The following is a 23513-nucleotide window of genomic DNA, read 5'->3' on the forward strand; positions in this document are numbered from 1 at the left end:
GCCACATACGAGGTGAGTGATCCGTCCCCTCTTCACTCTAATTCGAAGTCAATTTACTGGCTTTCAGTTGCTGCGGCGTGACTCATGGACCTTTCGAGTACTTATACCCCATCTTTCAAGGATCCCAACTTCTAAATCAGTCAATCTTCTCCACGGAGGCCACCCTGGTGGACGTTTGTGGTTGCTATCATGGATGCTCCCAGGACTTTTGGAGACCTTGATAACGACTGTATCATGGTCATCATTGAGCACTTCCGCGACGATGATCACGACAGTAACTTTCCTTGGCGCGAAACCTCGGCACTCTCAAGCACAAAAGCCCTGTCGGGCGTCAATCGGAGGTACCGCCAACTCATTCTACCGATCTTGTTTCGATTGGGCGACCTCGTGATCGGCGGCGATGGGGACATAACGAAGCAATCCTCGTTCTACGATGCACTGAAAAACTCCTCATTTGCTGCAGACTGCGTTCGGTATGTCAGACCTGTTTCCTAGGTCCCTTGCTTAATTCAAATCTAGGGCCCTCTCCATCGATTTCCACAAGTATCCGTGCCTGCGACGAGGAGGAAACGAACCGGCGGATAACGCCTTCGACTTCCATTCGACACTGAGCGCCTTCCTGTCCAGCGCAGATAGCCTCCGTGAGTTACGGATCGCAAGTCATCTTCCTAAGACGCTTCAGGGTCTCGAACTCAAACACAACGTCGTATTCGACAGCCTTCGGACTCTGCAAGTGAGGAACGTCCCTGATGCCGGTGCGCTGGTCAAGGCGTGTCCCAACTTGCAGGTCTTCTGTTCAACATACCCTCTCGCTAAGCCCAAGACAGCGTTCAAGGCAATTGCGGCTCATCCCAACCTCGAGAAGGTCCAGCTGGACAAGAATGGTTGGACAGAGAAGCAATTGAAGGGTAACTTACCCATCCAATCCCTCCTACAACAACTAACGACTGTCGATAGAGCTGTGTGGCCTCGTGAAGGGCGTGTCACACCTATTTCTCTCACACGTCTGGGACCGCTTCCTGCACAAACCGAACGTCACAAAAGCCCGCGAGGTATTCCCCGTCCTGGGAATCCTTCAGGGGGTCGAGAAGCTGGAGTTAGACTGTCGATTCTTGTACGAACCGGAGACCGAAGTGTCGACTGCGGCACGCCATCTGCTCATGAGCCATTCAAGCCTCTCTCAGATCACCTTGCATGGTTTCAGATACACCTCTGGATGGCCTTCGCTTCAATACTGTAAAGTTCCGACCGAGAACGATCCATACGCATCGGAGGTCATCAAGATCGAAGGCGAAGACCGTGATTACGTCACGAACCCTTTCTCAACCTACTTCTCCCCACGCAGCGGCAGTCGATTGCGCGCACCCCGTAAAGTCGCCTCACTCAATCTGGGGTTGGGCGAAATGGACGACGACTGAGTCGATGCGTTGGGACCCGCCCGAGCATCATATCGACGACGAAATCACAACTATGGAAACACGGCGGAAGGGCTTTTGATGGGGAGGACGCTGTAAACACGGGTCGGAGTCGAAAAGGTCGTCTACCGCCAAACCCAATGCGCGACACACGATACTGGAAAGTGCCAACGAGACCGGCCGCCGCAGGTGGCTTCGGAGGCAAGAAGGCAAGCATTCGTTCGTAAGCGGGTAGGTACTTACCGAGAAAATGCAGCTGCTCGTTCCTGTGCTTCCATTCCAGCGTACACATCGTGAACGGCCAATACACGAGAGCCCTCGCTGGCGGCCCAAGTCTCATCTCCAGATACTTACTTACGTCGATGATCTTCAGCTCTTCCCTAATGCCGGCCTCTGGCACGTGCAGAGTGGGAAGGATAGTAGTGAATGCGGTGGACAAAGTGAGTTTCGGGGTCGTGTTCTCCAGTCACCTCTGTGTCGATGGTCTTCACTGAGCGTCAGTTACTGCGGCGTGACTCATGGATTGCAGAAGATGAGTATATAAACCCCGAGGCAACCTCGCTCATCTTCTTCGCTCTCTCCTTCATCGGACCTCTTGTTTTCAGTCATTTCTTTCCACAGAGGCCGCCCTGGAGGCCATCCCTGATCATGGAACGCAAGACATGCTTCGACGATCTCAATGACGACTGTGTCTTACTTATCATCAAGCACATCAACCAGCTGAAGCCCGAGCCCGAGTGGTACTGCAAGCATGCAGTGCGAACTCTGAAAGCTTTGTCGAGCGTCAGCCGCAAGTATCGCCAACTATGCCTCCCGGCGCTATTCAACCTCAATGATCTAGTCGTCAAAATCACAGAAGATTCAAGTATCTACCAAATCAGGGCAGGTAGATTCGAAAGCCCTGCTCAGGCGGGCTTTAACACATTGTGTGCTTCAGAATTTGCTGCCGACAGCATTCGGTACGTCAGGCTTCTCCGTGCACGCTCTTTTCTTACACCATATCACTAGAGCTCTATCTATCGAGATCCCGGAGATCGACAAGTCAGCGGGGAACGGTCCTGTGGTTGAGTTCTACACGAAGTTGGGTCTATTCCTGTCCACGGCCGGCAATCTGTGCGAACTGCGCCTCGACAACCTGAAGTCGCAAGCAAAACAGACAATCACACTTCCACACGGCATGGTTTTCAACAGTCTGAAGGTTCTAGAAGTCATCAATGTCGCCGACGCCAGCGTGTTGATCAATGCCTCTCCCAATTTGCACAAACTCTGTTCGGTCTATCCCTTCGACAAGCTCAAGACGACCTTCAAGGCGATCTCTGAGCATCCGAGTCTGAAGAATGTGCAGCTGCGGGCGAAAAATTGGACAGAGAAGCAATTGAAAGGTTGGTGGCTTAACGAAGTGATCCGTGCAGTTACTGATGATCGACAGAGGTCTGTGTTCAGCTGAAGGGCAAGACGAAGCTGTCTCTCTGGGTCGACCGCAGTTCGGGAATCGCTACTCCAGACAAGGTCGATACACATGTCAAAATCCTGGGTGGCCTGCAGGATGTGACTTGCCTAGAGTTGTACATCGGGTACTTCTGGAAACCTGATGAGGTTGAGATGGCAACACGTTTGCTCACGAATCATCCAACTCTCTTGAACGTCATTTTTCGATCACATGACTGGAGAGAAATCATTGGCCAACATTCGAAGGTCGCGAAAGAGAACGATGTATCTTCCTCGGAGGTCATCAGCGATCAAGAAAAACGCGATGGTAATTCCATGCCATTCGGGACCCGTTTCTCTGTCGAGCATGGCTTGCATTACTGGCACAAACGTCTACGCTAGAGTCCGCCCTGGACGTCATCTGGGAATGGACGACGACTGGGTCAATGTAATGGGTTTCCAGCATCACCCTGACCACAGTGTCGCAATCACGGACGCACGGCAGACTGGCAGCCATCTCGCAGCGGTGTTGCTGGCGTATTGAGCGGTGTGTCGTCTTTGGACCTGGGAAAGGCACGGCGTGAGCTGCGGAGGGATGGAATTACGCTATTACATATTGTCCTCATGGGTCGGATGACCGAACGTCACATTGGGAAGCAACCCACGACTGCCCGACATCACTATGCAAAAGTCAGCAACCAGGATCGTTGCGGATTATGCTTGTGAACGATCAAGTAGCACAAAATCGATCATCGCACAAGTCCTCACGAAACGGAGTGAAGTTCAAGGAGAAATACATAATCCGTGCTGCATGAAATTCCAACCTCTTACCAAGACGCACCTTTCTCACTGACGGCCGTTACAGATGCACTCCCTCGAAAGCTATGCTGAGCACGCCGACTCATCTACAGCTCTGAACATACATGCTATGTTGATTGTGAGTGTCCAGCCATGATCTGAGCGCATAAGGACGTGTTTCATCGTGTATATAATATCTTCTCCTTCTTTCTAATCACTCAGTCTTCTTACCTTCTTACCACTCTTCTCAGTCCCGGTCGTGGCTCTACGACCTTTGGCTCGAGATTCAGCACTTATCGGGAACGTTGTGTCGTTCCCAGCTTTGCTCAGAAGCAGACCGTCGGCTGTGAGTACTCGCATATATGAACTCTGTAGCTCATTGCTGACCATTAAGTGTCCTTACCTTCTTCCCACTCCAACAGCAAACAGCCACATCATGGACGTCGATGTCACAATCCCAATAACGGCCGTCACAGGCAGTCCCCTCATGATACATCGTGCAAAGGGCGCTGACAAACTCGATGAACTCAGTACCGAGATCGTCCTGATGATCATTGGACACATCCGCCGCTCCGACAAGAAGACTGGGCAGGAGAAGCAGTCCGTGAAGAACTTCTCGCTCGTCAGTTCTCGCTACCGCCAGCTCTGTATCCGAGCATCTTCGATACCAAGGACCTCGCGCTCAGCATCCCCGATACCGACGACCTTGCACTCCATTGCTTCCACCATGTAGGGTCGCATGCTCAGACGTTGATTGACTTGCGGAAGTCAAAGCTTGCTGAAAGGTACGCCGGGTAAGTCGAATGTTCCCGCTGTGGCCGGTCGGGTCTGACATCATTAGTGCCCTCTCCTTTGAGCTGTGGATATGCTCAGAGCACGACATCAGAAGAGGATTCTCTCTGCCTGGTAACAAGGATTTGTATCCATTCCAGACGCTGAGCACCACTTTGTCCAAGCTTGGCCAAGTCCGTGAGCTACGTCTCGACTACACACAGATCTTGAAAGAACAGACAAATCCAGCCGAGCTCTGGCCATCGATCAGATTCGACACACTTCGAGTTCTGCATGTGGATGGCATTTTCGGACTCGACATCCTGCTCGGAGCGTGTCGCAACTTGGAGACCCTATAAACCACTTATCCCTTTCCGAGATCGAGAAGAACGCATATTTGGCAGGAGATAGGCCGCCGTGGTCTCACCAATCTATAAATCCACCATTCGAAGTACTGGGTGCAGACGCAGCTGGAAGGTCCGTGATCATATTTTTACCCGAGTCGTTTGGCACAGCTACTGATCATCAGTAGATGTCCGCAACAGAGAACTCAAGGCCTCCAACCTCTGTCTCTCCAGCAAAATTCTGCCCTCCATGCCGGTACCTAGACACCCTTCATCTTTTCATCAGACACAGCTAATTTCTGGGTAGGCTGATACGTACACAAACAGTCTGGTCGGCTTGGGTCCGCCTGCCAGTGGTCTAAGGTCGCTCGAAGTGCCTCGCCACAAGCGGTCTGACACGGACATGGTGAAGGCCGCAAAGCGTGTCCTCGGAGAACTCCTGAAGGTTAGCTTTCACGTGACGGCAGATAATGAGACGACTCATTGGAATCACTGCTTCGAAGTTGAGGAAGGCGCAACTCCTATGGAGATCGTCTAGACTGAGACAGAAGCACAGCCTGGCACGTACAAGCCCTTATCGACCCGGGTTGCCCTGAAAGAACCACTCTTACAGACCAAGAACGGCGCGATTCGAGCCGTTCACTAGAAGACATACGGCGCCAACACCTCCATGGTCGGGTAGCGTGAAGCTCATCTCGGTATGCGAGGGGCCGGGAGACTGGTACGCTTGGAAGGCAGGATATCATGGAAAGCAGAGACTGTTGCTCAGTCGAAGGAGTTTTCATGCTTTAACAATCGCAGGGATTTCGCGTCGTTCAGGCGTACTTCGTTTATGGTCATAGCCGTAGTCATTGACCATTGGGCAGAAGCTCTGGCAAAGCTACAACTCCAGACAACCCAGGAGCACAGTGCCGCCACAAGGCAGACAAAATTCTGAAACGTTCGACACGGAGTCCGCAAGTACCTTTCGTTCATTGACCTTCGACGAGCAATGTTGTCGAACTGGCTGACCGTAGAGGCTAGAAGGTCAACGCTAAAGTCTTGAAAAGTGAAGTCGTGAACTGGTGAAGGAAATGGTAGCATAGGAGTATCCAGGCCATCTCGTCACCTGTGGCCTTGGCCTCAATTGCCTGCTGTTGCCCTCTGCACCGTGGCTGATGAAGTTCCTCTGAGCAGATCTTTCGATCAACTCGCCGCAAACTTCTTCTTTATTCGAATTTTCGATTCCAGACTATTTTCACCATAGAGAGCGCCCTGGTGGTCAGTTGTGGTCGCCGTCATGGAGCCCAAGAAGCGCTTCGACGATCTCAATGACGACTGTATCATGGTCATCATCGAGCATCTCCGCCGCAACAACATGGATGGCGTCAAGGCCTTCTCTCGGACTAGTCGTCGCTATCACCAGCTAGCATTCCCGCAAATCTTCGATCTGAAAGACCTTGCACTCCGCGTATACGAACACGTGGGTGCGCATTCCGAGACTTTGGCCGCCCTTCGCACTACGACTTTTGTCGCAGAGCACGCCCGGTAGGCTGATCCACCACGACCTTGTTCCTGAATCTGACACAGTGCAACCAGTGCCCTCTCCGTCGAACTTTGGCTGTGCTCAGAGTACGACATCAAGCGAAAGTTCGACCTACCCGACAACGACGCTCTGTATCCCTTCAATACGTTACGAAATTTCCTGAACGGGGCACCTACTATTCGCGAACTGCGGCTCGATTGCAGTAGTATTCCAACGGACCGAACAGACGTGGCCCTCCGATTCGGCAAGGCTGACCTCCCAAAGAGGATACGCAAATGGCATCCACCCTATCAATTCTCCAACATCAGAGTCCTCCACGTCGCCAATGTCCACAATATTGCCGAATTGATCGCAGGCTGCCCGAAGTTGCATACGCTCTGCGCCACGTACCCATTCACCAAGCCTAAGACAACATGCAGCGCTATCGTGGTCCATCGTCGCCTCGAGAACGTACACTTGCAGCAACCGAGGCAATGGACATCGACGCAATTGTATGGTGAGTCGTTGCAGCGGATCCTCCATGTTACTCATGCTGACGCTTGACAGACGTTTGCAAACAATTGGACACAGGTGTACGCAGGTTGTGTCTCTCCGGCGACATGTCGCACTCCATTGATGTACTTGAAGCCCACCCCAATGCTGCTTCAGTAAAGCTAATCATCTTGTAGACCGCTGATTACTTCGCCGCACTGCGCCACCTTCGTGGAGTAGAGATACTGGAGGTGTCAGCTGATCGGATTGCTGTCTGGGAGATGTCGACTGGAGCGAGAAACCTGTTCAGAGCGGCATCGACTGCCTTTTCAAAGATCAGCTTCCATAAAAACTCATATGAGACCACCGCAACTCATTGCTTCACCCTTGCGGATGGCGATACGACAGAAATCGTCCACACCGATGCCGAAAAGCCGCGTGGAGTCTATAAGCCGTTGTCGACTCGCTTAGCTCTCAAGGACTCGTCCTAGTTGCAGCGTGGAGCTGTCGATCCGGTGTTCAGAGCCAGGGAGGGCTCTGAAGGTCTGCCATCAGTCCGCTGATTGAGCAGCTGACTCGGGATGAGCCTCACTCCAGAGTCATTCGGATAGGAAACTTCGTTGCAGACTTTCTGGTCAGGGAGGGCGCTGTCGGGGGAGGCTGCCTTTTAAGACGATGAGTTTAGGAAACACTCACGACCTCTTGTCGCAGCTTGCCGATTCCCGGTAACCCTTGAGGAACGTCCGTCGTCAGGAGCTTCGGGCGAAAGCCCGGGTCCAGGGGTTTGAGACTGAGAGTCGCTTTCCAGCAGGCTGATGAGCCCTAGATCACTATCATGGTCTTTTTAGATCCAGCGGGACCAAATATAAGACCATAGCAGTGACCTACGGCCAGCCGGGAAAGCACATGGCGGTATCACGAGTCCAGAGCAATTAAGGATAGCATAGCTGGATCGCATGTGAAGCTGAATTCAACGTCAAGTACTCTTGAACTGTCGCGACCTCAACGGTTGCGCAGTAAATGACCAGGCCGCACTCCTGAAATCGCAGTCGTGCTGCCAGCTGTCGATTACCTCCCCATTCACTCACATGCGTCGTCAGTCACTGCACGGAGAGTGACTCGTGGAGAGTTGGAATAGTGTGTATATATACCTTCAATGGTGCACCCTCATCTTCTCTAACGGCGTCATCTCTTCTTGCCATCCTATCGCGACTGTCCTACTATAATCCCTTCCAGTACCTCTCGTCGAGTGTCTCGCATGATTCAGCCTCTCAGCCATCATAATGGAGTGCAAGAAACAATTCAGTGATCTTGACGATGACTGCATCCGGCAGATTGTCAAATTACTTCCTCAGAGAGACCTCAAGCATTTCTCTATGGTCAATAAGCAGTGCCGCGCCTTGAGTCTCGATGTCATCTTCAAGTCGGTCGAGGCGTTCAGCAATCGTGAGGATGAATCGTTGGTCGCTGCTACCCTGAGGTCGGTGTATCGGTCTCAGGACGTCGCACCATACATTCGGTAAGTCAGCTACACGCTGAAGATTGCGATTCTCACAGAGAGATAGCGTCCTCTCCATTTGTCTCCTTCCCATATGGAGTAATCTCAACAACACTCTCCACAGCAATATCGATCTCATCCAGATGTTGACCTGCTTTCTGTCCAAATATGGGATGGTCCGCCAGTTGAGCCTTGTCGGAATCACTCTCTCGCCACAAGCAAAGCGTGTTTTTGGCAAACCCGTGTTCAATGAGATCAGAGTCCTGCAGATCGAAGACTTCTCACAGCCAAGTATGCTGATTGCAGCTTGCCCCAATCTGGAGGTCTTCTCCTCGACTTACCCGATCGCGAAGCCAAAGACCACCTTCAAGGCTATTGCAGAACACCCACAGCTCACGAGTGTACGGCTGCAGCCTTATGGCCGGAAAGACATGCATATCCGCGGACCTCGTGGTTGGACACGGGGGCAATTGAAAGGTTTGCTGCCCTGGAGAAGATGTATACAACAGCTTCTGATCGTTGGCAGATATCTGCAGTCTTCTGAAAGGCGTCAAGAAGCTGTTCCTGGCCGGTCATCTTGGCTACAACACCGAAGTAAGTGACTTGCGGCTGCGATCTCGATGGGCACAACGCTGACGTTGAAACAACAGACCCTACTCGTCAACGCCCTATGCGTGCCTGACGGTGTGGAATGGCTGAATCTTTCCGTGGAGATCAATCGCCATGTGAACAATGGGGGATTGTATGATGAATACCGCGAAATGGTCGTTTCCAGGAGGATGACACCCAGAAGCGCGAATCGCATCTCCGAAGGTCTGCTCCGCCGCTGCCCGAGCCTCCTGCAAGTCGACTTGCGGTTTTACAACGTGACACACAGCTACTCAGCCCAGGCTCGAGTTGCCGGCACAGAGCCAAAGATCACCCGAGTCAAGCTTGCCTGTCTAGATGCTGTTAGGCCCTTTCCGGGCATGATTTGATGGGAATTGGGATGTGGCAATCCATCGAGCCATGCTGACGCCAGGTCAGCAACATCGCAAATTGCAGGAGCTGATGTTGGGGAAGTCTTCCTGATGCAGTTTTCAGGGACGTTGTGCGCCGCAATGGCTCTCTCTGCAATACGCCATGCAGTCCAGTCGGCGACGACTCGTCTGACACCACACTACAAGTGCTTTTGGTGCCCAAACACCATAGCGAGTCCATAGATCGCAGCTCTTAGCTTAATGAGAGCATGATGAATTGATTGCGAGGTCCGAAGGCGCTCTGACGTCCGCGCATACGTCTTCATATTGTGAAGACGCGTGCTATGAGCAACATCGTGTCGCTCGAGGCTGGGTGGCGCAGTACCCCTCTTCTCACCCCGGTAGAACCAGGAATCGATAATACAGATTGTCGCGCCTGGCTCCCACGACAGATCAAGTTGAATCTATGATGGTGTGAATGAGGAGCCGTCGCCAGCCAGGTAGAATGTACTTTTGACCTCAAAATTCCTTAGCGGGCATCTGTAGCCGAACGTGACGACGTCTTTGTAAGCAGGCTTCGTTAAGAGACCCTGCCGCGCTTACGCAACTGGGATGTCTGGGAGGCTCACTTCTCCGTCATTCCTCCATACCTCAACAGCACGACGCGCAAATCCTGTGAGAGTGGCAAGACTACAAAGCTACGTCGTCGCAAAACGAAGATACTGGAATCGTGGCCAGTCGCGCCCAAAGCCCGCCTGGGGAAATACAACAGCAATTCTGTACTTATTCAGCCCTGTCTTTCCCAAAAACAGATCGGCGCCATGATAGAAACACAAACCCGCACCAAAGACGCCACGACTGCGATCAAGACCGAGAATGGCTCTGCACCGCCAGCAAAGGTCAAGAAGCCGTATGTCCGCATTATGACCGATAAGCGAAGGGCACAGAATCGTACAGCCCAACAAGCATTTCGGGACCGGCAGAAGAAGCGGCTTGAGGATCTTGATGAACGCATCAATGCAACCAAGTCGAGCTTCAGTAAGGTCACCGCTGTTATCACGCCGCCTGACGATGATATGAGATCTGGGGAAGGTGCGACTGGACTGAGTGATTCCCCCTATGGCGCGCCAGGCAGTGACAGACGGAATGGCACGCCAAGGAATGCCGACTGTGATCAAGTCTTCCAACCGAGTGGCGACCTTCCAATCCCGTATGGTCTTGAGGGAATCGTGCCCTCTGTTGCGGCGCTTGCTGCCGCTGAGTCCTCAATTGCCACCGACCCATTCAACACACCCGATTCCATGTATGCACCCCCGAAACGAAAACCAATCGACCGCGAAGAAGAGCGTGATGAGCCTTACTCGTGGCCTATGCCCTTCCGACCAGCCTCTGACCCCTACAATCCACCACCTCCCGAGACTGACACCATTCTGGCACTCCCCAAAGCCTATGAGCCCTACCTTTCCGGTGCCCTCTCCACCACAACCCGCGAACACGCCTATAAGTATCAACGCCGGGCTATCGCCTCCACCTCGTCTCCGGCGTCCAGACTCCAGCAAGCCGCATACATCACATCAACCTGGCCCCTAAACAACATCCTCCCCAGCACCTCCCCATCCCCGCAATCTGCGATCCAAGCCTCCCTCGCCATCGCAGCCATGCTCAAAATCTCCCGCACCGCCTACCTGACCGACGCTCCCAGCAGTCTACCTACCTGCTTTCTGAACTTCATGGGTCCCGTGCCCCTGGATCCTTTGTTTTCCGTTACCACCTCGTTCAACGACATCCCCACCGCAGCCCAAAGCACGACTCGGCCTGTGGCTACCTCCTACGCGCCACCAAACAGGTTCTACAGTCCCGCGCTGAACTCCACGCCAGCGAAAGCAGCAAGCGCAGAACGAGCAATGCTAGCACACTACAAAGCCGACCCGCTGATCAGCGCGAAATTCGACGCGCACGCGACGACCGTCCCCGTAGCGCTGCGACCACGACCAGTGCAGTACCTCCGCGCACACCCGAGCTATCTCGACTGCATCATCTGGCCTGCCTTCCGCGAACGAGCCGTCGAAGCGAGTGTCAAGGGAACGCTCGACCACGTGGAGTTCTTCCTCGATCTGATGCACGGCGGCGTGGTGTGCTGGGGTGGGCAGGCAGGAGGACAGGGGTGGAGGGAGGAAGTGCCGTGGAATACAAGGAGTTGGGAGGCGAAGGGGTGGTTTTTGAGGAAGTGGCGTGGTTGGCCGGGAGTGAGGAGGAGGAGGCATGTAGTGCTTGGCTCGAAGGTGGCGAGGAGGGTGTATGGAGGAGTTCAAGGTATTGGTGGGGAAGGAGGCTCGGTGATTTTCAGGATGACGGGCTGGTGGGCGTTGGTATGGGAGGTGATGGTGGGCAAGAGCAAACGGAAGAGTATAGTGCGGAAGCGAGACAATGGGCCGAGTCGCAAGTGCAGGGTACTGAAGGATCATGGGGACATGATGATCTGGAGAGGCAGAGTAAAGAGTGGCTGCCGATGATGGGCTGGTATGAAACCGATCCGACGAGTGACCTGTTTGGGAGATAGGCCATAGCCGAACCCGCCCAGCGTGTCACAAGCTTCAATGAAATGATTGGGGCTGCGAGAAGGTCAGGGAGGCCTCTGGACTCAAAGTGCCGATTAGGTTCTGTCAGTGGTCAGCCGGTCGTGGGCATGGCATGGGATGTCAGTAGCCCGGGAGTCCAGTCAACCGGTTCGAATCGGCTGCCAAGCCTGCAGCTCCTACTTAGTCAATCTGGCGTCAAGCGACATCCAGTCTACCCTTCCACAAGGGCTGCTTTGGTTTCTGCTGAGGCTCACGCTGCTTGCCGTGCAGGCGCTGTCATGCAGCCATCAGTACCTCTTGTGTTGTGGTGTTGTGAACTACTGTCACGGGTTAATGATCTCGAGCTGCATAGCTCCAACTGCATGACGATGACACGTCGAGGCTCTGTGCCACGCTCTTCTCGAGGACCGGCTAAAATGCTACATCGATTCAACGCAACAACTTCAAGGGCATCACGTCCGTCTCAGACATAAGGCCCATGGTCTGCTGCCAATAAGACTTTGTCTTCACCCCTGACTTGCCGAGTTTCTCACAGGCTCACAGGGAAGCAGTTGTCGGGTCGAGCAAGAGAGTACAGCATCCAGAGACAATCTGACGCAGTCGCCTGTTGCCAACATGTCCCAGGCGACTGTCGCTAATGTTCGTTCACTGCGTCATTAAGCAAGCAGCGCCTTGAGTTTCGATATTGACGTTGATGGCGCAATTCACGCCAAGAATCACATTTTCTGACAATTCTCTAGAACATCCGCATCGAAGCGGAACAATCCAATCCCACCCAGATTTTCTTTACAAATTTTAATCATATTTTGCTGATGCCGCCATCAACTTACCATTCGACGCCAGAGCTGCATGGAGAATTTTGCCTTGCTTCCGTGCCCGCACCGGCCTCCTTGCTCCACTATGAGCCTCGTGGCGGACCATCGTTACTGCTTTGGGCATGCTCAAGCTGTAATTCATGGACCTCATCAGATCTTACAGGCCTTACGGTGCAACGTACTTGCGCGACATATTGAAGAGGCGTATATAAGAGGGCTGTGATCCTGTCCAGGTCGATGACGTCCGACTGTCCAGCAGTATCAGCAATCCTACCACCAGAGATGGCCAGCCTTTCATCAGACAGATCAGAGAAGTACCAGCCCGCTGCGGCGGGCTTCGGGGTCGCCAATGGGCCACGTCGCCAGGATGTCATCCTCGATGAGGCTGGAGACGTGTATGAGACCAGCGAGGAGCGCAAGACTATTGGCCTAACCAGCGCTACGTTCCTAATATTCAATCGAATGATCGGAACCGGCATATTTGCGACACCTTCAGCCATCTTCGCGTTGTCTGGCAGTGTGGGACTCACACTGTTCATCTGGGTTGCGGGAATGATCATTGCTGCCGCAGGAATGGCCGTCTATATGGAATTCGGCACCGGCATCCCCCGCAACGGTGGCGAGAAGAATTACCTCGAGTTCGTTTACCGTCATCCACGCTTCCTGATCACAGGCTTCTACACCGGCTACGTGATCCTCCTCGGCTGGGCGGGCTCCAACTCAGTGGTCTTCGGCGAGTACATTCTCCACGCCGCGCAGGTCGAAGTCAACCGCTGGAACCAACGAGGCGTCGGCATCGCCTGCCTGACCGCCGCTTTCCTCATCCACGGCACTGCACTGAAATGGGGTCTCCGCCTGCAGAACCTCCTCGGCTGCATCAAGCTCGCGATCCTTCTCATCATAATCATCGCTGGCTTCGTCGCACTAGGCGGTCACGTCCCCTATGCGGCAACCAAGCCCAACAACTTCAGCGGCAACACCTTCGCCGGCACAACAGGCTCAGCCTACGGCGTCGTCACCGCCCTCTACAACGTCATTTGGAGCTACATTGGGTACTCGAACGCCAACTACGCCCTCTCGGAGACCAAGAACCCCGTCCGAACGCTCAAGATCGCCGCCCCCATGGCCCTCACCATCGTCGCAGTCCTCTACATGCTCGCCAACATCGCCTACTTCGCCGCCGTCCCGCGCGACGAGATCCTCTCCAGCGGCCGCATCCTCGCCGCTTCATTCTTCCGCAACATGATGGGCGAGTCCGCCGAGCGCGCCCTTTCCGTCTTCGTCGCTCTCTCCGCTTTCGGCAACGTCCTCTCCGTCATCTTCAGCCAGGGCCGTCTAGTCCAAGAACTCGGCCGGGAAGGCATTCTCCCCTTTTCCCGCTTCTGGGCGTCCAACAAACCCTTCAACGCACCCCTAGCGGGTCTCTTCGAGCACTGGCTCGTCAGCATGATCATCATGCTCGCCCCACCACCTGGGGATGCATACAACTTCATCCTCAACGTTATCAGCTATCCCCTCAGCGTCGTCAATGTCTTTGTCTCCGCGGGACTGATCTGGCTGTACTTCCACAAGGACCACTACCAATGGAGCCCACCTTTCAAAGCCAGCTTGCCGGTCGCGGTGTTCTTTTTGTTGAGCAATGTGTATCTCGTGGTGGCGCCATTCGTGCCGCCGACGGATGGGCAGAGTGTGTATAATGACCTGTGGTATGCTCTGCATTGTGTCGTGGGGATTGGGATTATTGCGGCGGGCGGGGTTTACTGGGTTGTGTGGGCGGTGGTGTTGCCGAAGTTGGGCGGGTATAGGTTGGAGAGGCAGGTGGTGACTAGTCAGGATGGGTGGACGAGGAATGTTTTTGTGCATGTGGCGAGGGAGGTGGGTGGGAAGGAATAGGACTTGGGGAGGACTGTGTATCAGTATCTATACAATTGAACAAGAATGATACCCAGGGTGCCCTCCCCGGAGACAAGCTAAAAAGAGTCATGACCGCGCATCCTCTGCAGTCGACGGATGAACTCAGCCGACGGGGCGGAACGGGGGCCTTCGTACACCGTCTTTGGGTATTTCGGCGCAGAGGCCGCCAGGACCACCGCTTCCTATGCCTTCGGCCCCTTGTATTCCTTCGGCGCCAACATCAGCTCCGGCCGCACGTACTTATCAAAATCTGCTTCCGACAACGCTTCCAGTTCCATAGCTGATTCCTTCAGCGTCAATCCCTTCTTATGCGCGTTTTTCGCCACTTTCGAAGCCATATCGTACCCTATCACGGGGTTCAAGCACGTGACCAGCATTAGCGACTCTGTAAGAAGCGAAATGATGCGTTTTTCGTCCGCCTGGAGGCCTTCAAGGAGATGGTCGACGAAGCTATTCATCGAATCGGTCAATAGACGCACCGAATGGAGCAGATTCTTGATCATGACCGGCTTGAACACGTTCAGCTCGAACTGGCCGGACATGCCGCCTACCGTAGCAGCAACGTGGTTGCCCATGACCTGAGCAGCAACCATCGTCATCGCTTCGCACTGCGTAGGGTTGACTTTGCCGGGCATGATGCTAGATCCGGGCTCGTTTTCGGGCAACACGAGCTCTCCGAGGCCGCAGCGGGGGCCGGAACCGAGGTAGCGAATGTCCTGCGCGATCTTGAAGAGGCTGCAGGCGAGCGTGTTGAGGGAGCCGGAAGCCTCGACTATGGAGTCGTGTGCCGCGAGGACTTCGAATTTGTTGGGAGCGGTGATGAATTTTGTGCCGGTCATTTTGGAGACTTCCTCTGCGATTCCTTCCGCGAATCCGACGAATGTGTTCAATCCTGTACCAACAGCAGTGCCTCCCTGTGCTAGTTGTCGTAGATGAGGTAGTGTGGCTTCTATCCTCTCGATATTGCGGTCTAGCTGGGCCGTGTAGCCACCGAATTCCTGGCCGAGGGTGAGTGGTGTGGCGTCTTGTAGATGTGTGCGACCAATCTTGATGATCTTCTCAAAAGCTTCGGATTTCTTCTTCAGGGCGTCCCTCATTCGGGTGAGAGCGGGCAGGAGTTTCTGTTCGATTTCCAGCACAGCAGCGATATGCATAACAGTCGGAAACGAGTCATTTGAGGACGCAGACATGTTGACGTGGTCGTTCGGGTGTACTGGCTTCTTGCTACCCATCTCTCCACCTAGGATTTCAATCGCACGGTTCGAGATGACCTCGTTGGCGTTCATATTCGATTGTGTGCCGGAACCTGTCTGGAATACGGAGAGGGGGAAATGGTCGATGAGTTTGAGATCTGCCACCTCCGCAGCGGCCTCCTGGATGGCCTTTCCTAGCTTCGGGTCTGGGACAGAGCTGTTAGCACGGCGCTGTGGGCTTTTGGAGGCACTTACCGAGACCGTATCGCATATTCACCGTGGCAGCAGCTCCCTTGAGGACGCCAAAGGCCTTCACAACGCCCTCTGGCATCCTCTCATTTGGTAGATTTATGTTGAAATTTCCGAGAGACCTTTGAGTCTGGGCTCCCCAGTACTTGTCGGACTCGACCTTAACGGGCCCAAAGGCATCGGTTTCTGTGCGTGTACTGACCATTCTGGAGGACGCTGTCGTTCGAAGGATCGTGGACGACTGCCGCAGAAGTAAGGAGCGGGCAGGTAACATGCTGGCGACTTTGTAGGAAAGTGCTCGGGCGGCCTCCAGCATGTGCAACGGGGAGCTGTCGAGTCGGAGAAGTGAAGTCACGCTGCAGCCAGTACCATCACTTTTACGCGAGCGGGCGCATCCGGAAGATCTCAATTTCGGACCCTGCACCTGCCGAATTCTGCCGTAGCGTGGAAGAACCTCTCAACATGAAGTTGTCCAAATTCTACAGCGTCCTCCCTGGCTAGGATTTCTCGATATGTCTCTCCGGTTAATCAACGCTCGAGTGAGGCTCATCCCAAGCTATCGACGTGATCAGCGAGGCAATCCTGACCCTTCAGCGCCCTACCGCACCCCGACAGATCTGTAATAAGCAGCTCCTAATCCTAAGTGTGAAAAACGCCCAGTACTCCTGTCCTCAGTCTGCTGCCCAGGGGCCGCCTCAATATCTCAGACCAACCTATATGTCGAGGATTCGATTCCCACCTTAGCTACAATTCTCAATGCACTTTACCCTCACCATTGCAATGTCAGCGTTGCTTTAGTCCCCAGCAAGATCTCCGGCGTTGATGGCCTCCATTGCGAGTTAGTAAGACCTGCATGGAACAAATCCAAGCACACAGGCTGTGGCAACAAGTCTTGAGCTTTCCCAAGGCTTCCAACTATCACAACATATCTGTGTCGTTAATTCTGGCTCCTGAATCATTACTCCCGTCGATAGATCCCCTCGCCGGGATGGCAGCAACTGCCTGGTACTGTTTCGCGAGTTGACAGAGGAGATGCGAATGAGCTTCACTTGAGCGTCACTTCGTAGAAGCGGACTTTCTGGCCAGGGAGGGCGCTGTCAGGATTCGGAACTCTCTTCGTCACAGTTTAGCGGGTAGGTAGTCTTGAAGTATCACGTGTTGGGGGTTGTTGAAAAGATGAAATCGTCTACGCTCATTCCTACATCAAGTGTCGTCGAAGGGAGTCATTGTGAAAGGTTTGGGGTTCCTGCCAGGCGGTCTTTGTCTCCCTCTTGCCTGATGCTTCTTGCCTTCATCCAAGTACAAATACCTGCTGCCAGTCCCAGTGTATCTCATTTCTTTCCACACCACTACTTGAGTGATTCTTGTCTCTCTCACATACACAGATTAGACGACCTTCCACACTCAGATCAGACCATTCCCACAATCAGATCAGACGACTCCCATACACGGAGCAGACGACTCACACGCACATTCGAGACAGTTTTCACACACAGTCCAGGCGACTCCGAGATTTCAAAATCACCCAACGTTCCACACGCTCCTCCTTCTGCCACCATGGAGCCAATGTCATCAGAAGATAAGACGCGTCATGAGAACGGCACGATCAAGATGCTTAAGGGTGGCGAAGACTACCTAGGTGCTGGGCTCCGCCAGATCCTCAAAGACCCTCAGATTTCTACCGTCACGAAATGTCTGTCCGCATATCTCGACTTGATAGAAGAGGAATCAGAATTCAAGTGGAAGGAGATCGAGAACACGAGCGACGTGTTCAAGCTTCTTCTTCCAGTTCTTCGACAAGCTCCGCAACTAGTCGAGCTCCGTATCTGCGACTTCAAGCGCATCGACCCCGTCACGAAGCTAGACCTACGCAAGAGCAAGTTCGACAATATCAAAGCTTTGAAGCTACAGGATGTTGCAGAGGCCGCCCTGGTCATATCTGCGTGCCCGAAATTGGAGACGTTGTCATGCACCTACCCTACCGTGAACGTCAAGGCGACCATGGATACTATTCTCGCCCACCCAACCATAGTCAATCTTGAGCTGCACTGCAAGGCTTGGACCGTTGAGCAGTTTTCGAAGGCCACCGAATACGTGTCATCAACCATCGAGCACCTCAGCTTCGCTGGCGAAATCAAAACTACGATCACCGGTGGTCTGGTGCCGGCGCTGAAGACACTCGAAACAAGTAATCTCAAGAAGCTCGAAGTCACCACCAATCCCTGGGTCAACTACAAGTACTACGAGAAGCGCTGGGTTGATGATCGATACCTGGACGCTATCGACCTCGCCAAGGAACGATCAAAGTTCAATGAGAACGGCATGAAGGTGACGACGGCACTCTTTGCTGCGTGCGAGAGCTTGCAGACCATCAACCTGGCTCATCACCATGAATTCAAGACAACCAAATACACTGTCCGTCGTGATGATGGCAAGATCAAAGTGACTTCCGAAGATGATGTCCAGATGCCAGAGGAATACAAGGTCTTCCAGACCTATCTCGGTGATAGGTGGCGACCTGTCGTCTGGCTACCGCACGAGTAGGTACGTCGAAGGCCTCCCTGGACGGTAAATTACCACTAACTGATAATTTCAGTCCCTTCAGATGCTGAAATCGCACTCAGTGGTGCAGACACGAATCGGTCGACCACACGGTACATGCCAAATGCAGAGACGTTCCGCGGTGATGCGAAACTCCAGAAATTACGCGATGAGGATCAGAGGCGACTTCGAGCTAGTTATGACGCTCAGGCAACAGGAGTTGGAGGCGCCTTAGAGATAGTTGCGACCCTCGAGTGACGGGCATCCAAGGCTCCTTGAAGCTGGCTGTGACGCTCGAGTGGCGGAGATTAGAGAGCACCTAGAGCTAGTTGTGACGCTCAATTCAAGCTGTTGACTCCACCGTCCCCACCCGGGCATGCGAATGCGAATGGGTCTGGAGGTCCGGAGAGGAGCACTGGATTCGCTGCAAGGTAGTTGATCTATCACGAGCTACGATAGCAGTCAGGCACTCAGTCTTGCTGAAGGCAGTGGCGATGGAGAACGTCACATGAATACAGAGGCAACGACTCGGAGCATCAAAGAAGGTGCGAACACAGACAAATGTAACGCAATATCATTAATCCGATACTTCCCATCGCTTTCTCGCCAATCTTGCATCACTCTGACATCCATACCATTGACTCAACATGTCCATCATAGCCTATACTCATCACCGACTTGACAGTGATCCTAGTAGTCCATCCATCCTTCCACCACCTTCGATTCGACAACGATCCATCACGTCCATCGCACCGATCTTAGCAAAGAGACTCTCAGTTTCGGTCATGTCGTCTTCCTCCTCATCGCGAAGAGATCACCGACAACAGCTACTCACAACCCACACCACGCGAAGGCGGTCTCTCATCGTGGGTCACCCTACACACAACGTTAGCAGAGCCGCTGGTCAGCCAGAAAAGCACCAACAGCAAGCACAAGCCATCACAAAAGTGATCCAAGTGCAATGAACACACAAGCCACTAGAGTCCACGAATGAACCCCGTCCAAGTGCAATGAGAACAAAACAAGAGCACAAACCAAGTGAATGTCCCACCACAACCTCATCCTTTTTTTTGACTCCCGACCTTTCAGCCGAGTAATTTTGCTGTTCTTTCCTTCATTTTTTCTCTTTTTCTTGCTACTCCCTCCGACTGTCGCCCCAGCCATTGGTTTTGCTTTTCTCACTCCCTCATCCCCCAGTCTCGAACTCAGAAGAAATCTAACTCATCGAAATCCTCCACCACATGTCCCCGCAGTAGCTCGAAAACCGCTGTGAATCCATCTGGGAATTCTTCCGACTCGTCATCATTCCCCTTATCCTCGCCGAAGAAGTCTGTCTTGTCGAAGTCTCGCACCAATTCGGATATCACTCCTCCTGGTGGATCATCCAACTCCTCATCCTTCTCCTCTATCTCGGTAGTGTAAGCGGGATCGTCAGAATCACAGGCATCCGAAGATGCACCGATCCTCCTCAGATACGACCGCCGTGTGTGAACTGAGGCCAACTTGAAGTAATCATAATCATTCCCGAGCTCGAATTGCTTCTCGCACCAGGAATGAAACGATTGCCCGTTGACAGGATCAAGCCCAAACCGCTTAGCAACTAAACAAGTGTTGTACCTAGAGGTCAAACACTCCCAATGTTCACATGCGTGTATCGATGACCGATCCCAGAAAGGAAAGATCCCAACCCCAGTGACAACAGGATCCACGAAGCGAACACGAAGGTTGCGCCTCAGGATTGTTTTGTGCTTTCGGGCTCCCACCAAACCAGATCCATGGACAAAAGTCGGGATCCTGCTGACCACTCGCTGCTGGCCAGTGGCATGCTCCGTGCAGTGCTTTGCCTCGATCTCTCTGTCCTGGTTACCCACGACCTTGACGGTACGCTTCGACGTCTTCAGACAGCTTTTGAGAGGGAGGGAGGGAGATGCAGAGGGAGGATCCAGGGGGGCCGAAGGGATTCTCGTTTCACGAACTGGGTGCTAACCAGCCGATCCACTCGTCACCACATCGGACAAAGCGAGCTCGGGAATCGAAGGAACGTCGGGGGCGACCGTCGTCCTAGGGACCGAGGATTCTTTCAGCACCGACCGAACAGAGCCCGTCAGCCAAGGTCGAGACCGAGACGTACGAGCCTGTCGGCGGGCTTCAAGTGAAGAAGACATCTGGGAAGACAGAAGTTAGCCAAGTGCTCTGAATGAAGATGGGCGACGGTGATGGGGGCGACAGCGAGGTGGTCGGGTGCGGAAGCAGAGAAGACACCGGCGAGGTCACTGGACACCAGTGAATGCGTTGCCGTAAACAAGGACTGATCAATGAACCTGGATGTCGAGATATTGACTATCGGAATCCTTGCGGAACAGATTGAAATCCGAATTAGGAAGGCGAGTGTCCAAATCGAGCCAGCAACCAGAAAAGCGTTGACAGCAAGGCACCAGCGACGCAAAGATGACGAGACGAAGAGACTGGCCGAAGCGGAACCAAAGAGGACCTCGAGGAAGTCACCAGAGACCAGAAAGAATGAGATGAAGGATGGTTGAGAGCCTGAACTGATTGTTTTGCTCTGTTGAGGCTCCCGAACACGCCTGAACAGCAGGTACCGAGAAGAATACAGTCGACCATGGGCACAAGCACACAGAATTTACTATCGTCGGTCCTGATAGCGTGTGACTGACAGGGCGCGGAAGTACCTATCGTCGTCCAGATAGGTAAGCTGCTGTTGCAGCCACTGAAAAAATCTCGGAAACCAGAAAAGTGGGCGACAGCGAGGTGCGACGACGACGCGAGAGGGCTACGACACAGAGGATATGAGGAGAGGAATGTGTACTTACACTGCTGCTGCTGTATGAATGCATGAGTCTGTGACCTACGAAATATGTAAGTCTGTTCATGAAAAGGGGGGTGAAACTCGCCTGGTCATGATATACAAGGAAGGAAAGAAGAAACTCGAAGAGTTGAGGGGAAGGAGCGGTATATATAGGTCTCAAGTGTCAGGCGCAAGTTCAGAGAATGACAGGGAATGACCGTTGTGTTGAATTGAGCAGCGGTTGCCACTGCAACAGAAAGCAAGATGGGTGTATACTCTGGTACGCATGAAGCCGTGGTCCAACAGGACAATTTCATTGAGTGGTAAGGGTGGAGATTGGCAGGCACGACCGGCAATGTGTCCAATGCAGTCACTGATCCTGCTGGCAAGGGTGGAGAAGGAGCAGGTTTGCAGTGCAAAAGGTGGAACGGTTGGAGTGCACTGAGGCGTGGTTGCTAGGCCGACCAAGGCATATCGGAGACGGTTGACTTTGGGCAGGTGCGTGTGAGGAAGTCGCGCAGTCGTGCGCATGCGCATGTGTCTGCCAGAGTCGACGTAGTCCCGTGCTCACCCTGTTTGAAGCTGGCGCTGGGATAGCGAGAGCGTAAAGATGCATCATCGCATCATCGCAGAGGCTCCGAAGCGCAGCTGGGATGGTAGCGAATATGAAAAAAGAGAATTGAAATATCCGTACAGACCTCTTGCGCACTCTCCGGTGGCGGGCGGCACAACGCACGCCTGGAGGAACGTCCTGCGAGCACCCCTCACGTTTGACACCAGAGTGTATCCCAAGCCCGACGCATGCTCTGCGCTTTCCCAGACGCCCTCCGCGAGCGATGCTGACTTTCCACACAGACACGTTGCCCCAAGCCAGTGCAGGACCGATGCACCACGGCATAATCACAGCTTGATTCCAGCGAGGAAAACACGCACAGCCGTCGAGCCCGCCGTCTCATCATGGACGCTTCCACTTCAAGATCCACCCTTAGAAACGCAGCTGCGCATTTCCACACAAGAACACACAATTGCTAGGGGTCAGACTTACCGTCGAAACCAGGTACCGCGCCGCCCGGGCTGGGGTCTAGGCTGGCGAGATAGGCACCTGAGATACCCTGCAATCTCAACCTTGCAGCGCATCATCTCAAACAAGAATGTGAGCACTTCCAATGCACAGGGTAGCCTAAAAGAATTGCATGCCAAAAACACAAGAGGACAAAAGAGAGACACGTCGTTAAAATAGCGCGACGGCAGATCAGCCGCTTCTAGGCGTCACGACACGCTGTTTTAAGGATCTCAGCTCAGATTTCCAGGCTACAGGCTAAAGCGGCCGAGGATCGATGTGCGACTATGTACGACGAAGTACGAGCGATGCAAGGCAAACCAGTTCTTCAGCTCAGCTTGAACTGCGATGGGTTTGAACCATGTTAGATGGTTCTGCTGTATCTTCAGCAAGCTACGTCTTACCGGCCCTCTCGATTGGGTGACTACGCGCAGATTTGCAGCATCCTGCGCGAGAGTCCTACACCAGAAGCTTCCTTCTCACAGGCTCTATATTGGTCTTATGAACTCTGCGGACCTGGTGCACTTCTCGAGCGCCGACCGGCCGTTAACTAACTACCTAGTTATCAATATAGCACATTTCTCCTCTTCAGCCCGTAAAGTTCCAGCAGCGGCGGACCAATATTTCGTGGTTCGGGAATGTCTTCTGCTTTCGCGATCTCCGAACTGAGACGAGACCAGGCCGACGCAAAGCCCTCACCGTAGTTCAAGGACATCGTGATGTTGCATATTCCTATTAAGCAATACGCCTGTTCCTCTTCCAATTTCGTCTGGCGCCAAAGATCCAGTAGAGCCTGTCATCGATCAAGGATTCGAACACGGAGTCCGCATTTCTGAGCACCCGCCGCGGGATGTCGGTGATCTCGGTGATGACATCCTGCCAGTCTAATTTGTCTCCCAAATACGTCCACTCCCTGGAGAAGAATTGAACAATACGTGGAGCGATCAGCTCCTGGAGGGTCCAGCCACGTGTGAACCATCTGCACCTGCGCATCTGCGCCTCTATCAGCGACTTGTCGCCATCGGGGGGCCAAGACACATCTTCGAGATACACGTAGCATCGTTGAGCGCTTCGGTAGATATGGAACATCGACGTAATCGAATTTTGAAGCTCCATCGCATCGCGCTTGTCGATGCAACATGTGTCG

At 53.4% G+C, this 23513-nt stretch overlaps 9 protein-coding genes across 9 annotated transcripts; 7 read left to right on the forward strand and 2 right to left on the reverse strand.

Annotated features, from left to right (window-relative positions):
* Positions 1–189: 189 nt before the first annotated feature.
* On the forward strand, positions 190–1418 carry AB675_9022 (uncharacterized protein; the record flags this gene model as incomplete). Its single annotated transcript, XM_018149522.1, has 3 exons — positions 190–473; positions 520–908; positions 958–1418. 3 exons carry the CDS (start codon positions 190–192, stop codon positions 1416–1418), a joined length of 1134 nt encoding a protein of 377 aa, XP_018001575.1.
* A 645-nt stretch (positions 1419–2063) lies between these two features.
* On the forward strand, positions 2064–4771 carry AB675_9023 (uncharacterized protein; the record flags this gene model as incomplete). The annotated part of the gene is made up of 8 exons (XM_018149523.1): positions 2064–2374; positions 2424–2797; positions 2845–3128; positions 3709–3780; positions 3864–3987; positions 4064–4263; positions 4314–4435; positions 4483–4771. The coding sequence occupies 8 exons, from the start codon at positions 2064–2066 to the stop codon at positions 4769–4771; spliced, it is 1776 nt and encodes a 591-aa protein (XP_018001628.1).
* A 1264-nt stretch (positions 4772–6035) lies between these two features.
* On the forward strand, positions 6036–7243 carry AB675_9024 (uncharacterized protein; the record flags this gene model as incomplete). Its single annotated transcript, XM_018149524.1, has 4 exons — positions 6036–6283; positions 6335–6777; positions 6828–6898; positions 6950–7243. The coding sequence occupies 4 exons, from the start codon at positions 6036–6038 to the stop codon at positions 7241–7243; spliced, it is 1056 nt and encodes a 351-aa protein (XP_018001357.1).
* A 792-nt stretch (positions 7244–8035) lies between these two features.
* On the forward strand, positions 8036–9227 carry AB675_9025 (uncharacterized protein; the record flags this gene model as incomplete). The annotated part of the gene is made up of 4 exons (XM_018149525.1): positions 8036–8271; positions 8318–8727; positions 8777–8844; positions 8901–9227. 4 exons carry the CDS (start codon positions 8036–8038, stop codon positions 9225–9227), a joined length of 1041 nt encoding a protein of 346 aa, XP_018001670.1.
* Positions 9228–10030: 803 nt separating this feature from the next.
* AB675_9026 (uncharacterized protein) lies at positions 10031–11722 on the forward strand (the record flags this gene model as incomplete). Its single annotated transcript, XM_018149526.1, has 1 exon — positions 10031–11722. One exon carries the CDS (start codon positions 10031–10033, stop codon positions 11720–11722), a length of 1692 nt encoding a protein of 563 aa, XP_018001379.1.
* Positions 11723–12885: 1163 nt separating this feature from the next.
* Positions 12886–14496, forward strand: AB675_9027 (High-affinity methionine permease; the record flags this gene model as incomplete). The annotated part of the gene is made up of 1 exon (XM_018149527.1): positions 12886–14496. One exon carries the CDS (start codon positions 12886–12888, stop codon positions 14494–14496), a length of 1611 nt encoding a protein of 536 aa, XP_018001499.1.
* A 203-nt stretch (positions 14497–14699) lies between these two features.
* On the reverse strand, positions 14700–16164 carry AB675_9028 (Fumarate hydratase, mitochondrial; the record flags this gene model as incomplete). The annotated part of the gene is made up of 2 exons (XM_018149528.1): positions 14700–15916; positions 15966–16164. 2 exons carry the CDS (start codon positions 16162–16164, stop codon positions 14700–14702), a joined length of 1416 nt encoding a protein of 471 aa, XP_018001610.1.
* A 1352-nt stretch (positions 16165–17516) lies between these two features.
* On the forward strand, positions 17517–18503 carry AB675_9029 (uncharacterized protein; the record flags this gene model as incomplete). The annotated part of the gene is made up of 1 exon (XM_018149529.1): positions 17517–18503. One exon carries the CDS (start codon positions 17517–17519, stop codon positions 18501–18503), a length of 987 nt encoding a protein of 328 aa, XP_018001430.1.
* A 1202-nt stretch (positions 18504–19705) lies between these two features.
* Positions 19706–23081, reverse strand: AB675_9030 (uncharacterized protein; the record flags this gene model as incomplete). Its single annotated transcript, XM_018149531.1, has 2 exons — positions 19706–20100; positions 22985–23081. The coding sequence occupies 2 exons, from the start codon at positions 23079–23081 to the stop codon at positions 19706–19708; spliced, it is 492 nt and encodes a 163-aa protein (XP_018001598.1).
* Positions 23082–23513: the final 432 nt, after the last annotated feature.

This window comes from Cyphellophora attinorum (genome assembly GCF_001299255.1).
Source record: "Cyphellophora attinorum strain CBS 131958 chromosome Unknown Contig9, whole genome shotgun sequence".
NCBI lineage: Eukaryota > Fungi > Ascomycota > Eurotiomycetes > Chaetothyriales > Cyphellophoraceae > Cyphellophora > Cyphellophora attinorum.